Source organism: Erpetoichthys calabaricus, chromosome 4 (assembly GCF_900747795.2).
Source record: "Erpetoichthys calabaricus chromosome 4, fErpCal1.3, whole genome shotgun sequence".
Lineage (NCBI taxonomy): Eukaryota > Metazoa > Chordata > Cladistia > Polypteriformes > Polypteridae > Erpetoichthys > Erpetoichthys calabaricus.
In genome coordinates this window covers 37,154,654-37,171,038 of record NC_041397.2, presented here as the reverse complement: position 1 = coordinate 37,171,038, position 16,385 = coordinate 37,154,654, and the positions used below count along the sequence as shown (strand labels likewise).

At 34.6% G+C, this 16,385-nt stretch overlaps 2 protein-coding genes across 2 annotated transcripts; one reads left to right on the top strand and one right to left on the bottom strand.

Moving 5' to 3' along the window:
- Nucleotides 1–2,566: 2,566 nt before the first annotated feature.
- Nucleotides 2,567–3,580, top strand: LOC114650972 (olfactory receptor 1-like). The gene has a single exon (XM_028800926.2). The coding sequence runs from the start codon at nucleotides 2,567–2,569 to the stop codon at nucleotides 3,563–3,565; it is 999 nt and encodes a 332-aa protein (XP_028656759.1). The 3' UTR covers nucleotides 3,566–3,580.
- Nucleotides 3,581–12,207: 8,627 nt separating this feature from the next.
- On the bottom strand, nucleotides 12,208–13,916 carry LOC114650971 (olfactory receptor 1509-like). The gene is made up of 2 exons (XM_028800925.2): nucleotides 13,896–13,916; nucleotides 12,208–13,546 (listed from the first exon to the last, which is right to left on the bottom strand). Exon 2 carries the CDS (start codon nucleotides 13,201–13,203, stop codon nucleotides 12,208–12,210), a length of 996 nt encoding a protein of 331 aa, XP_028656758.1. The 5' UTR covers nucleotides 13,204–13,546; nucleotides 13,896–13,916.
- Nucleotides 13,917–16,385: the final 2,469 nt, after the last annotated feature.

Genomic DNA, 16,385 nt, shown 5'->3' with positions numbered 1-16,385 from the left:
ACCTGTGTAATCTCAAGCAGAGGCTTCAAAAATCTCAAAGACATCAAAAAAGAAGATCCAGATTAAAATTGTTTTCACTAAATTACCAATTGCATGTTGTATATGGGGTAGTTAAAGGGGAAGTGCATTGAAGACTGAAGCCAGGAAACACTTCTTTGCTCAAAGTATACTTACAACAGATATTGGGGCAGCTTCGCTATTCATTTCTTTCCCTTTTTCTAATTTCTTACATTCTGTGTTCTTATGTGAAAATAAGGACCAAAAATGTAACTTTCAAAATACACAATTGTCAAAAACCTAAAAAAAGAAATTTATTCAAGGCATAAAGAATTTTTAAACTGACAATTTCTCAACAACTGTGCAGGATGCTTCATCCATCCTCATGTTACCATCTGGCAGGTAACTGAAATAGTGGACCTTGCCTCCCAGAGATGGGGTTAGACCCCACTGTAGCTATGGTCCTGCCATGACAGGTAACTACCATCTTTTGGTAACAACTCTTTGTAGCTTCCTTTATTAATGAGTTTTCATAGATAAATTCAAGTCAAACAGAGTTATGCTCTAACTATTAATAGTACACTGTCACTAACTAGCCTGGCTTTGTAGGTCTATTCAGGTATCCAAAATGATGTCCAATAGTCTACCAGTAGGAATACAGAGCCAGTAGGTAACAACTGTATCCTGTTTCTAAAAAGGATGAAAACTAAAAGATTTTGGTGCTTGCTGATATATAACATTCAAAGTTTGGACTCCTTCCCTGCCCATTAAACTATATTCCATGCCATAAGAGCTAGTTTCAGTTGCCCAGATCTTTATGAGTCATGCCTTTCACTCTTTTGGCCATGTACTCTACTTCTGTCCTTTATATTATGGTTGGTGATCCTATATGGTGTTTCTAATTGGCAAATTCTGGGTAAACCTGTTTGGTCTGCAGAAGTCCTCTGAACACTAGACACTCACCAGTGGCCACCAACACATAGCCCTGTTACAAGTAAAGTCTGAGTTGATTTATCAACAGCCTTATTTGAAAAAATCTTTTAGAATTGCATTTTTGACCTTCTCCACACACTTCTAAGAATTCTAGGAGGGTTAATGGAAGCCATTATATTATTTATGGTACTTATTATTTAGAAAATCTTGTTATATACAGTATTGGGATTAATAAAGTATCTATCTATCTATCTATCTATCTATCTATCTATCTATCTATCTATCTATCTATCTATCTATCTATCTATCTATCTATATTAATGTACTGCAAACACATGCAGCATGAGTGAATATATGTATTTCAAGTTTCCTTTTTAAATGTGAGCATTGTGCTTGTTTAATTACATATAGACTTTACTCTAGTGATTGGAAAAAAAGCAACTGAAAATATCTCAAGTGAATTAACGAAGGTTACCATTTGACAACTTTATGAATACAATTAGCATCACATTAATAATGTTACAATCCTCATATAAAATAATTCCTTGAAAGGTAAAAAAATTTGGAGAAGGCATAAGAAAACTGCAGGAACAGGCGAGGATTTACTGTTGATTGATTTTACAATGAGACAATGTTGATTTTAGCATTAAAATTGTATCATATAATGCATACAGAATATATATATATATGTATATATAATTTTACAATTACAATTTTAATACAAAAATCAGCTTATTCAATTTTTAAAATTACAAACAGCAGCTGTACTTATCCATGATAAAAGCAACATATAGGAACTGGTTGTTTTCTTTATTTTTGCTTTGCTTCTTTAGTGTTTTTAAGGATTTTTTTTACATTATATTCATAACATAAATGTTAAGTGTACCATATAAAGGAGCAAAATGCTTTGTTATTATGGATAATAAAAATCATCTTAAAAGTGTACGAAATAATTATCAGTTTTTTTAATATTAAAGTAATAATGAATGATTCATATAATGTAAACTTTTAAAAATTAAAGTGTTCCAATAAATAAGAGACAAGCCGTAACCCAGCCACTCTCAACTGGAGGCAACAATTATGTAATATTAGTGGATTCCAAGATACCTTTTGCTAACTGTTTTTGTTATTATACATACATATTTAGCAGAAACTCATCATGGTCCAAGTGACTTGCAAACAAATATAAATTTAAAATCTGTTTTGACATTGTGTTGTTTAAGTTAAATCTAACATTGACTGCTGAAGTTATCTTTACCTTTAAATATAGTTAGATAAAGCCAGCTTATACATTAACATTATGAGGAATATGTGTTTAAGCCATTCAGTTTTTAGTAGCATGTAACCTAACTTTTTCTAAATCAGAGGAACACACTAAGTACGGCTTTATATTTCATGTTTTCTGAACATAAAGTTTTATTGCATAAATTGTAAATATTGCTGTATTGAATTGTAGAATGAAATATTAACATGAGTTGTGTATACAGTAATTATGTTTCATATGTCTAATTTTCCAAGAAGGTTATGTAGGGTAAATGATACAATGTCAGAGGCCAAATCTAATAAAAATATTTAATCATGTTTTCCGTAGACTACTTTTAGTAAACTGAAGACAAAAGCCAAGAACCCGTGTCCCATGAACTCACAGAGTACAGCATATCCTATGAATAATACGTTTGTGCGTCCAGAAATGTTCTACATAAGTGGTTTGCAAGATATGCCCTTTGCTAACGTTTTCTATATTTTTTTACTAGTTATATATTTCCTTACTGTGATTTCTAATATTTTTGTTATTGTACTAATATATTTAGAGCAAAGTCTTCATAGTCCAAAGTACATTGCTGTTAGTCACTTAGCATTAGCTGATTTGTGTGCAACTACAGCTGTCGTTCCTAAAGTAATAGATACATTTCTTTTTAAATCAAATTCTATTAGCTTTGATGCATGTCTAGCTAATATGTTTTTTGTCCATTATTTTAGTGCAGTGCAGTCACTTTCTCTTGCAATATTAGCTTATGACCGCTTTCTTGCTATTTGTTTCCCTTTACAATATCACAGTATTAACACTAACAGTAGGATGATGATAATTATATTCTGTGTTTGGCTCTTTACTGTGGTCACCATATTTATAACTGTAATCCTAATTACGAGACTCAGCTTCTGCAAGTCGACGGTGATAAACAGTTATTTCTGTGATCACGGACCTGTGTTTCGCTTAGCCTGCAATGATTTTAACCCAAATATAATAATGGCTGTTGCTTATACAACATTATTTATATTTGTACCACTGGCATTCATTCTTTTTACATATTTAGCGATTGGAACTGCATTGTTAAAAATTGCAACATCAGAAGGAAGACAGAAAGCACTAAAAACCTGCACTTCACACATCATCTTAGTGGCAATGTTTTATACTCCATTGGCAGTTACATATTTGGTGGAACAAATGCGTAGATCAAATTCAAATGCAAGAATTTTAAATAATTCATTGTCAGCAACAATTCCACCAATGCTGAACCCCATAATTTATACGTTAAAAACTGAAGAAATGATGAATTCAATTAAAAATATATATATCAAAAGAAAACAAGAGAGGGAACACAATGTAAGAAATATTGAAGTTCAAGTCCAATAACTGTATTATGGCAAGCAGTTCAAGATGAAGGTAATCTAAATATAGAAATTTCAAATTATTACCTTTATGCTCGGTTTATAATAAACTCTTAAAGTATAATGTTTGTGATTTGTAATTATGTATTGTTTAATATTATGTTTGTATTTGTGTGAATTGAATGTAGACTTTGCTTTTGTATTCTGCTTATTTATGTCATAAACCATTTTGATGTTTTTCTCCTCTCTGAATGGACTGTACCAGCCAACTGTTTGAAGAAGGCAAACATTTATTAATCTTTGAAGAGACCATTAAAATGATTTACTTGGACTATTGTGTTATGATTCCTTATTTGAGATCACAATTTTCCAAGATAAAAGTTAAAACAACTAGCATGCAGAATCATGAAAAAAGTCTGGAATACAAATTACCCCCTATCCGGAAATGTCCATGCTGTTGCTTTTAAATAAATAAATACACTTGCTTCCTTTAGATTAAAGTAATTAATTACTTTGAAATCTTGTCAAGTGTTATTGTACAGCTGCTCTCTAAATATGCATTACAAGCTGAATTCAATTCAGGTTTTTCTTAGCAATTTACAGATATAACACAGCAATGACAAGCTGGAAAACCATACAAGATACAGTACATAAGCACAAACATCAAGTTAAATTAACAATAATAGAAAGATCCATCGATTTTAATTTAAAGCATAACTAAAATAATTCAAACAGAAGATATGGCAAACAAAAATTGTGTAAGTTAACAATGGAGAAAAGAAAGACAGGAATTCTGATTATCCACATTCTAGTAGAAAATAATATTATGACATGTCTGTAGTCCTTTGAAGCTGAAAGCAGGAATTGAATGCTGATTATTAAAGACTTCCCAGGTAATGGAAATCAGATCACTTTTGTGCATTTTTTACCAATAGGTGGCTTATATAAGGCATGCAGTATTGAATAGAGGTGCACAAATAACAAAAAGTTAATTTTATAAGGGAAAAGAAAAAAGTGCTTGAAATTGTCTGGCTGTAATGCTAGGATGTAATGACTTCCTTTAACTTTATGCTTTGTTCTGTGATAGCAGTTTGCATATAAGAAGTCTTATTCTGTTGACTAAATGTTTAGACAAGACTTTTAATGATTAACTATTTTGGGACCTTTGCATATTATGTAATGGCAGAGGGTTATTAATAGAATGTACTGTCAATCTATTTGCTCATTGGTGGGACTGAAATGTTTTCTCGCTACTATATATAAATGAACCTAAGTGATAACAGGAGGTGTTCTCTTAAGACTAATCATACTTGCTATGGAAGGCCTTGCTGCTAACATAGTGAGCCTTGACCAGGTAGTGTAAATAAAGGACATCTTTGGATTTCATTTATAACAACAATTCAAGGCTTTTTTATTTACTAAGTTTTTTACATTAATAATTTATAGTTTATTGCCATTGCCATTTCATCCATCTATCCATCCATCCATCCATTATCCAACCCACTATATCCTAACTACAGGGTCACGGGGGTCTGCTGGAGCCAATCCCAGCCAACACAGGGCGCAAGGCAGGAAACAAACCTCGGGCAGGGTGCCAGTGCCATTGGCATTTCAATGGCTATTATTAATTTAAATTAATAACACTACAATTAGAACATTAGAATCTAGATCAGAACAGGCCATTCAGCCCAGCAAAGTTTGCCAATCCTATCCAATTAATTCTTCCAAAAAAACATCAAGTCTAGTTTTTAAAATGCCTAAAGTCCTACAGTCTACCACACTAGCTGGCAGCTTATTCCAAGTGTCTATGGTTCTCTGTATAAAGAAAAATTTCCTAATGCTTTTGCAAAATTTACCCTAAACAAGTTTCCAACTATGTCCCCGTGTTCTTGATGAACTCATTTTAAAATAATAGTCTTGATCCACTGTGCTAATTCCATTCATAATTTTAAACACTTCAGTTGTGTCTTGTCTTAATCTTCTTTTGCTTAAACAGAAAATTCTTTGTTCTTTTAAACTTTCCACATAATTCATCCCCTATAGCCCTGGAATCAGCCTAGTCATTCTCCTGTGGACTTTTTCTAGCGCTGCTATGTCCTTTTTGTAGCCTGGAGACCAAAACTGCACACAGCACTCAGATACACACAGATGAGGCTTCATCAGCGCATTATAAAGCCCGAGCATAACCTCCTGTGACTTGTACTGTACACATCGTGCTATATAACCTGACATTCTGTTAGCCTTCTTAATGGCTTCTGAACACTGTCTGGAAGTTGATAGTGTAGAGACCGCTATGACTCCTAAATCCTTCTAATAAGGATTACTTTTGATTTGCAGACGTCCCATTGTGTATTCAAACCTAACATTTTCACCTCCTACATGTGATACTTTACATTTACTGACATTAGATTTCATCTGCCACTAATCTGCCCAAGCCTGTATGCTGTCCACATCCCTCTGTAATGATTCAATGCATTCCAGATTATCTGCCAATCCACCTATCTTGTTATTATCTGAAAACTTAACCAGCTTGTTACTTATATAATCATGTCCAAGTCATTTATATATATTAAAAATAGCAATGGGCCTAGCACTGAACCTGTGGAACACCACTCTTAATATCAGCCAATTCTGATGTGGTTTCTCACACTATCACCCTCTGCTTCCGGTGTCTGAGCCAATTCTGCAACCATCTAAAAACCTCACCCTGAACTCCAACTTCTTTTAGTTTAACGCCCAACCTCTTATGTGGCACCTTATCAAATGCTTTCTGAAACTCCAGATAAATAACATCATAAGCTCCACTTTGATCACATCCTTTTGTTGCTTCCACATAGATTTCCAGCATGTTAGTAAAACATGACCTCCCTCTTCTGATCCCATGCTGACTGTCCAGTAAAACTCCTGTACTTGCCATGTGTTACTTAATCTTATCCTTAAATATTCCTTCCATTAATTTTCCTGTGATGCACATTAAGCTTACTGGCCTATAGTTACTTGGATTTGCCCAATGACCCTTTTAATACTGTATAACAGGATAATATTTGACATTTTCCAGTCCTTAGGAATGTCCCCAGTGTGCAGTGACTTCCTAAAAATATGTGTCAAGGGTTTATATGTGTACTCACTAACCTCCTTAAGAACTTGAGGATAAATACTATCTGGTCCTGTAGATTTATTTGATATCATCCTATTTAATCTAAACAGTTCAATTTCTTAATCACACAGTACCTCCTTTGTAGTCACTTTTACTGCTGGGAGGTTATCTACTTCCTCACATGTGAAGACCTCAGAAATATGTAAGTTTAGAGCATTCGCTCTTTCACTGTCTCTATTTTTTAACTCCCCATTACTATTTGTGATGCACTTCACCTCCTCCTTGACTGTTCTTTTACTCCTAAAATACTGAAAGAATCTCTTAAGGTCTTATTTCACCTTATCTGCTATATTCCTCTCTAACTTCCTGTTAGCCTCCCTAATATCCTTCTTAATGGTTGCCCTCATGTTCTCATACGCCTTACGATGCACATTGTAGTTATTAGTCTTATATGCTTTATATAGCTGTTTTTGCCTTTGTGGTTTCTTTTTTTAACTCTTTATTAATCCACGGCAGAGATTTTTTACATTTTCTACTAATTCCAAGCTTAGGTATGTACCTGTCCTGCACTACATGTAAAACATTTTTAAATCTGTTCCACTGCCCATCGAATGTCTCCAGAGTTGAAAGCTTATCCCAGTCTGTCCTTTGACTTTGCCACTTCTGTTCAAAATTTGCCCTACCAAAGTTTTGGTCTTTGCATCTGCACTCTTCCAAAACACTGAGAGTAATATTATATTATGATCACTTGATGTAGTGGTTCAGTCACCTCTACACCCCCAATTCTATATTGATTATTACAAAATATTAAATCTAGACAGGCTTCCTTCTCACGTTAGTGCCTTAACATACTGAGTTAAAAAACAGCCACTAAGTATTTCTAAAATCTCCTCCTTTTGTGCTCCCCTGTTTGCAAGGTTATCCCAGTTAATATTTGAGTAGTTTAAGTCTCCCATTACAATAACATCCCTCTGTAAACTTGCTTTTTTAATATTACTAAAAGGGTGTATTAACATATTACTGTCTGCATTGGGTGGTCTAAAACACACTCCTAAAATAGGGCCTCTTTCCCTAATGCTTTCCAGGTGAAGCCACGTGTCTTCACTAAGATGGGGCTCATCATCCAACTGAAGAGGACTTGCGTTTAAATTCTGTTTGACATAAACAACAACCCTACCTCCTTTTCTGTCCTGTCTATCCTTCCTAAAAAATGTGTATCCCTCTATGTTATACTCATCCCCCATCTTTGTTATTTAGCCAGGTTTCTGCTATTGCTATAATATCAAAATTATGCTCCTCCACATACAACTCAAACTCACTTTGTTTTAGTTTTCATACTTCTAGCATTAAGGCAAGCTAGAACTGATGATACACATACTGTATTTTATATCGCCATCTGCATATGCTCTGTGTAGATGCAGTACAGTTGAACTTCCATGTAGCAGGAAACCACTTAAAAAGTTATTATTGTAAAATTGTTAAATTCTGGATTAGATAAAATATCAAAAATGTAATGTATAAAATAATATTTCTTTGTCTCTATTTTTTACAAATAAGATAGAGCACACTTGTTAAAAAAAAGTTGCCACTGTTTCTAATACACTAAATACAGTAAATTACTGATACTCAAATAATTACAACATAAAATTTAAGTATAACAAATAATCTTTTTTTTTTTTTGTATTCTTCAAAACAAATATGTTTGAAAAATCTCCCATCACCACCACTCCCCATTCGAAAATGTAAAATTTAGGAAAACGTTAAATATGGTAATGTAAAATTTGGTGGCTGCTGTATTAAGGAAACAAAAGTTGCACATGTAAAATTAATCTCCTTAGCATTAGCGCTGAGCATTACTTGGGCTGCGAAAACTGTGCTAAAAGCGTTAGTCCCGAGTGTCATTCGGGCAACTGTACAGATGTGTCTTGAGTAAGCTTAGTATATCATGTATTCCAGACACACACTGTTATCTGTTATGTTAGTGAGCTTTAAAGCTGTGCATCTTAATGGCTGTAATTGGAGTTGGAAACTTCAGTACTGACTGAGTGTCTTATGAATATCAGATAAATCTGGCCAATCCTTTGACATTTCACTGTTGGGTGGTTACTAGATTTTCCAGCACACTCAGTAGCAGCATTAGTAGAAAACATCAGTGCAATGAACACAGCTAACAGAATGGTTTTTACTTGCCTTTGGGGCATCACTAAAATTTTCAGTGCAGATATCAGAGAACTAATAAATTCAGTAAGTCACTACTTGATTGTCTCTTGTAATGTCATGTGTTTTGAGTGGCTGTGATTGGTAACATTTAAAGTCAATGATTTTTTCAAATCCTTGTTATGCAGACGTATACCTTATAATTTATTACATATGTTATTCCAAGTATATATGGCTGCAACCTGTAGTTCAAAGTGGGTGGAGTTGAGTTCAATGGGTACTAATAGAGTCTAGCTGTAGACATCCAGATCTCTGCCTGGTTACTTTATGGTTAAGATTATGGGTGTGGGAGGGTTATTTGACTCAAATAATACCAAGTACTGTTGTGTAAGATAACTCCACCTATATTAAGCTCCAGGATGGAGGCTCGGGAATACAGAGATACCAGACTTGCCATTCCATATACAGTATGCTTTTCCCATGTATGTATATAGGTTAATGTTCAATTAAGAGGAAAAAAATGAAAAAGATAAGATAAAAAAACAATGAGAAAAGTAGGCCTAGGCCTATACAGGCCCTATACTGGTGCTGTGCCTATGCATATACTATTGTATTTTTATGTTTCGATTGTGTTTTAAAAACCAGGGGTGTGTTTCTTGAAAATAATGAATCTTAGGGGTTAAGAAGCAAAATTGCATTGCACATATATAATGCAGAAATAACTTTTTTTGTGTGTTTACCAAATTCCTTCTTAAGCAGCCACTTTAAAAGTGATCATAAAGTACTACTTAGCTTACCCTGTTCCTGAAATTGCCTACAAAAAGCATCAGAAGTTGATAACCAATATAATTTATAATTTTCATTATAAAATGATGCTTTGATTCTCCTGTGACATAACAAACGTTTGAAAAGTAATATGAAGTACATATAACATAATCTAATTACATAATATGATGAAGAATATCAATAAACACAAAATCAAACACATTTTGTTTTTGAAACAAATACAAAAAATACCCGACACAGGCCATGAAAGAAAATTGCACTTTTCTAAAAAAAAAATCCTGTTCTATTAAGATAACAGCAGCCTTTGTTTACTAACGTGCACAGTACTCCTCCTAAAAAACAAAAAGGAGAACATACAATGAGACCAAGGTCTAAATCCCAGGTGGCCCCTACTTGGAATTTGCATGTTCTCGGCACCTGGGTTTCTTTTGGGGGCTTCTGTTTTCTTGTAAAGTCCAATGATATGTAGGTTAGGTGAATTGGTGTTGCTAAAGAGTGTGGCTGTAGAGTGTGTGTTCGTGTGTTCAGTCTGCCACAGACTGGTGCCCTTTCCAGGCACTGTTTCTGACTTGTGACTGATTGTTGGGATACGCTCCAGCTGCCCTGCAACACTGCCCTGGATAGATGGGATAGGAGAATGAATGGACAGATGGAAATGATGCAGTGATGACAATAATCCTGCATATCACAACATATTTAAATCTTTTTTGGGGGCATATTCACCATTTGGTTAGCCGGGCAGGAATTTGTAAATTGTTTTTGCATTTTTAAATGAAGTAAATAAATACCATATATTATGCGGTGACCACTGCCTGTGGTAAATGTCAGCTCAAGAAGAAGTGTTTTTAAAAATAAAGTAGGTCAGAGAGCACATACATTCTGAATGATTTAACATACTACTTTAATTACGATGGGGTTCGAGATGACTCTGGAATTAACGATCCATCGTACGATGGAGTTTCTGATGTGCTTAGTGTTACAATGCTTTCAGGAAACACACCCTTGTTCTCTTGAGAAATATTAATTATTTATGTTTTTGTTATAAAATATTAAACCTTTTTATTTGTTTACAAATTTTATTTTATCTTCTTTTAGATTTCTGCAAATTTTCTTTGTTAAATGCTTGTCTACTAGATAGCCTGCTTTCTTGGCTATTTCTGATTATGTTCCCTCAAGCTGTTATTACTGTTTTTCTTTGATGGTTCTTCTGTGGTAATTTTATGCCTGTTAACTTAGAAATCTTTTTTATATGCCACATAATATGAATGTACCTAGGAAGTATTAAGTGTTCTCGAAAAAAGTGTATAGTTATACTCCATTGTTTAATCAGAAGTTTATTCATGTGTCCATCTATACTTTTATTTTTTGAGCTAATTTAGTATATGAGAACTAGAGCCTACTTTACTATCACCAGTGTTATCATTTTTTCACTTTGATTTTCAGGTTGTCTTTGAATTCCGCCCTCTGTAGGTTGATAATTTTCATTTCCATCAAACGATGTGGCATCCTTTTGTTCCTAACACATTATCCAGTCCATATCAATATAGATATCCAGCATGATTTTTTTTTCCCATTGAGATCTGATGTGTTTTCAAAGTGTTCCTTTAATTTTTTTGAGCAGTTTTATATACAGTATATACCGACCCATATGTGTGCATGGGAGGCAGCTTACGGGCTCTAAAAAATGTAGTTACCCACTGAGCCAGAGGTTGGTGCTGTTCTCTCATCCTTTCTCTCTTTCTTCCTCAACAGATTGGGTGACTGATGACCCTTTCATCACTGATGGTATCTCCAGTGTTTTGTCCTCCTGGAACGGCTCCTTCCTGCAGTCTATCTTCATAAATCAGAAAATCAGCTACCTGCTTCAATTCAGTTTTCAACTCATGTCTTTAAAGACATCTCTGCAACTAACTGAGTGTTTATTTCTCTCAAACCTTTCAAATTATACAGGGATACCACGGTGGTATCCCATACATACATATATATGGCTATGCAATTTACTGTGGCTTTATTTTATTTGTAAATCCGAGTTAAGCACTTTGACTCAGCGTTCCATGATAACAATTTATTACAGTAAGCTGGATTGAATGCAGACCAGTGTCTATTTACAGAGAAACTGTACAAGTATACCTGTTTGTAATAAAAACTTTATTTATTTACACTTAAAGGATGATATTCACTTTTCAAAATCAGTATCAGACCTTGAATGATGTTTTTTTTTTTTTTTTTGTTATTGCTCTAACTATAAATCTTCATAAAAAATTCATTGTTAAATGTGTATTCCAAAGTTAAGGTTCATCTTCTTCATTATTTATGAAAACTTTAATGAATGCAAAATATTTAAAAATTTTATTCCAAAGAAATCACTTGTCTATAAAAGTTAATTGACATTAGCACTATTCAGATAATTATCTAGTATTTTTTTTTACAAAGGACTAACAAATGATTACAAAAGAAAGAAGAATATCACAAAACTAGCTTTAGATTAAATACACAAAAATGCTAACACAATAAAACATTTATAATTTCAATATTTACTACAAAGTTAATATCAGGAAAGGTGCATTTTATATATTTAAGTATTTTAGTATTATGTTAATCTTACACTTATTAGAAAAATAATACAATTATTTGGCTAGAATCTTGGAATTTCTTATTTTTCCATTCTTGTCTTGTTTTGTTTTGAACAGTTTTTTCATTGATTCTGTTACCTCTTCAGTTTTTAGAGTATAAATTATGGGGTTCAGCAATGGTGGGATTGTTGCTGACAATGAATTATTTAGAATTCTTGCATTTGGATGAAAACTGACAACATATGTTGCTGAATATGTAACTGCCAATGGAGTATAAAACAATGCCACTAAAAGGATATGTGAAGTGCAGGTTTTTAGTGCTTTCTGTCTTCCTTCTGCTGTTGCAATTTTTAACAATGCTAACCCAATGGCTAAGTATGTAAAAAGAATAAAGACCAGTGGCAAAAACAGAAACAATGCAATGTTAGTAAAACCCATTATTATGTTTGGGGAAGAATCATTGCAGGCTAAGCGAAACACAGGGCCATGATCACAGAAATAACTGTTTATCACTATGGACCCACAGAAGTTGAGTCTGGTAATCAGGAGGACCATTATAGAAAATGTAACAGCAGAAAACATCCAAGCTGAGAGTATAATTATTATCATCCTGCCATTAGTATTAATACTGTGATATCTTAAAGGTAGACATATGGCAAGAAGCCGGTCATAAGCTAATATGACTAGAGAAAGAGACTGCATTGAGTTAAAGAAATGAACAAAAAACATACCAGCTAAACACGCTTCATATGTTATAAAACTGGAATTAAAAAGAAACATTTCAATTACTTTAGGAATGACAGTCACTGATGTGCATAAATCAACTAAGGCTAAGTGACTAACAGCAATATATTTTGGATTGTGAAGACTTGAAGCAAAACATATTAAAACAAGAAGAAATACATTAGAAAACACTGTAAGAATGAGCACAATAAACAGAAAAATATAAAAATAGTTTGCAAAGGGCATATCATGTAAACCACTAATGTAAAACATTTGTGGACGCACAAATGTATTATTCACAGGAAGTGTTGTAGTTTGTGAACTCATGGGAAGCAGGTTTTGAATATTGTTCTTCAGTTTACTATTAAAATGGTCTATGGAAGAGACAATTAAATATTCAGATCAATTGCAATACACCTCTATTTAAGAGTTCAATGCACCATACAATAATTATATACTATTATAAAACTGTCACATATTGTTAATATGCACTTCGTAACATCACAAACGAGTACAGTCAAGTAGCAGCAACATGTGTAATTTACTTTTAGGAAGCATAAAGTGTAAACATTTGTCCAGTATTTTGCCTTAAATAATTAGAAAATTTAGGCAGCACAATACTAAAAAGAGAAAAGGTTACACAAGGGACCCTCCATTTACCTCAGAATGTCTGCAAATGAAAACGAAAATCAACAATTAATATCTTACCTTATACTGAAATGCTTTCTGAGTTGGTCTTTTTATCACAGTCAAATTACAAATATATAATACGTGTACACTATATTGTTCAATTTTTTAAAAAATATTTTAATTAGCCATGAAACATGAAACAAGCCATTATTCTATTTTACTGACTCTTATAAAAAAAATTCAGGAACAAATATTCACAGGAGCAGAGAGAATGTTGTTTCTATCATGAAAAGTTTCTTTATAAAAAAATAATTAAGTAGATTTATTGAAATAAGGTTTAGATTAAAGTTTGTTATAACATATAAAACAATTTCTTTATAAACACTTACTGTTCTTTTTGACAATTCTGGTATGCCTGCTACAGAGTTTTAACTTTCAGGTGTTTTTATATGGGCATGATAACCTCTATAATGAGATGCTAAGTTTAGTCACAAAATGGGCAAATGGTAATCTTTCATAATTCACTGGAGATGCTTTCAATCCCTTTTTTAAACCCTAGTGCATACACAAATTATAATTAAACATGTATATTGTTCATACATTCTGTAACACTTTGAAAGGAAACATAAAAGACATTTGTACACTAGGACAGTAATTAGTTCAATAAAATATATTAAATAACATGATTACCTTGAGAAGAATGGGTAACAACATGAACATTTCTTTTACTTCTCCCTGACCTGTGACATTGGGGTGGTGCTGGAAGGGCTATTTTTTTTTTGTCTTTAGCTTTGTGCCTCAGGTAAGAGTAAAATGTCTCAAGAACAGGGATATAAAGAAAGTTAAGTACAAAAAAGACTTCCACGATGATTATGATAAAGTTGAACCTTCCCTGGAGATACCATGACCCACTCCTGGAACCAACCTTAGAGTTGGCAATCACAGATGAGTGTCTAGTGATGGGGTGACCCACATAGCTGTGTCAAGCTCAATCTTAAGAAGCTGTGTGAAGATGCTGTGTTACTTCACCATCCACAAGGCAAATGTAGGAGGACTTCCTTCTGGGTGGCAGTTCATTGAGCAACCCATATGAACATGCACTAGTTAATTATAAGGGCCAAGGTGAAGCGATCAATGGGATGGACATCAGAGGTGGCTCGTTTGTCTTTTTGATTAGCACTGTGTCTGTCTCTAGTGGATGGGTGCACAGTAGTACTCTTGAATTGTCTGAATGAGGTTTGGAGGAGGTGTAAGTGCTCTTGATTTATCCTGTGGAGCTTATGAGAGTGGGGATTGACTAGTAAGCTGGACATTGGTTCATCTATTTTATTTATCATTTTATAAAGAGACCTTAGTTCCTTGAGTGACAAAAGAAAAGGACTAAGATTATACAGCTGTAATGCAATTTCAATAGTCTTTACATGGATGGAGGGGGAAGGACAGTAATTATTTATTTTGTCTTGTTTTGGAAAATCTTTTTATTTTTTTCATCTTTATTCAAGCACATCAGAACTGTGATTTGATTAACTAGATTGTGTGATTTTCTTTTTTCAAAACTTTAACTTTTTGGATACATTCGGTATTTTCATATATCTGTTTCTAATAAAGAGCTGCCTATTTCTGTAACATCTTGTCTGTGTCTCTCTCACTTATTTTGGTTTATCCTTAGTATGACTACTCAATGCCACATGGTTGAACCTTTGCAATCATCAAGACATTGTGGCAAAATGGCTATGATAACATTATCTGTGCCAGTTCACCAGTGTGTCACAATGCAAAAATTCATGAATTTGCCCCTGGATGACTACTTGGTGTAGCAGGTATTGCTTATGTCCATACCTGTTGACACCTGTAGGTAAACCACAAATGGAGGACGAAAAATAGTAAAATGCAGTCATAGTTGTGTGTGCAAAGCTGTACAACTTTGCTAATAAAGCAGGCATAGAGCTGCCTAATGTGGAAGAGGAAGATGAAGATGAGGAAGAAGGAATGAGTGTTGGAACCATGAACATTTCTGATCTAAGATCAGATGATGCATTTCAGGCTGGTGTGGAAACTAGGTGGGCCACCATTACGACAGTTTCTTTGTTTATTAACTTCTAACAGAAAGCTTTGTTTGCAGTTTACTGTGTTTGTGGTCTTCATATATAAACAGTGTACACAGTCCAAGGAAGTACAGAATTTTAAATCCATCCATCCATTCTCATCCGCTTATCCAAGATCGCGTCGCGGGGGCAGCAGCTTGAGCAGAGATGCCCAGACTTCCCTCTCCATGGCCACTTCTACTAGCTCTTCCGGGGGAATTCTGAGGCGTTCCCAGGCCAGTCGAGAGACATAGTCCCTCCAGCGTGTCCTGGGTCTTTCCCGGGGCCTCCTCCCGGTTAGATGTGCCCGGAATACCTCACCAGGGAGGCGCCCAGGAGGCACCCTGATCAGATGCCCGAGCCACCTCATCTGACTCCTCTCGATGCGGAGGAGCAGTGGCTCTACTCTGAGCTCCTCCCGGATGACGGAGCTTCTCACCCTATCTTTAAGGGAAAGCCCAGACACCCTGTGGAGGAAACTCATTTCAGCTGCTTGTATTTGCGATCTCGTTCTTTTGGTTACTACCCATAGCTCATGACCATAGGTGAGGGTAGGAACGTAGATCAACTGGTAAATTGAGACCTTTATCTTTTAGCTCAGCTCCTTTTTCACCACGACAGACCGATGCAGAGCCTGCATCACTGCGGATGCTGCACCGATCAGCCTGTCGATCTCCCGTTCTATTATTCCCTCACTCGTGAACAAGACCCCAAGATACTTGAACTCCTCCACTTGGGGCAGGATCTCGCTCCCAATCCTGAAAGGGCAATCCACCCATTTCCGGCTGAGAACCA

Coding starts and splice junctions, on each gene's coding strand:
- LOC114650972 (XM_028800926.2), top strand. CDS start 2,567: ATGAACTCACAGAGTACAGCATATCCTATGAATAATACGTTTGTGCGT.
- LOC114650971 (XM_028800925.2), bottom strand. CDS start 13,203: ATGAGTTCACAAACTACAACACTTCCTGTGAATAATACATTTGTGCGT.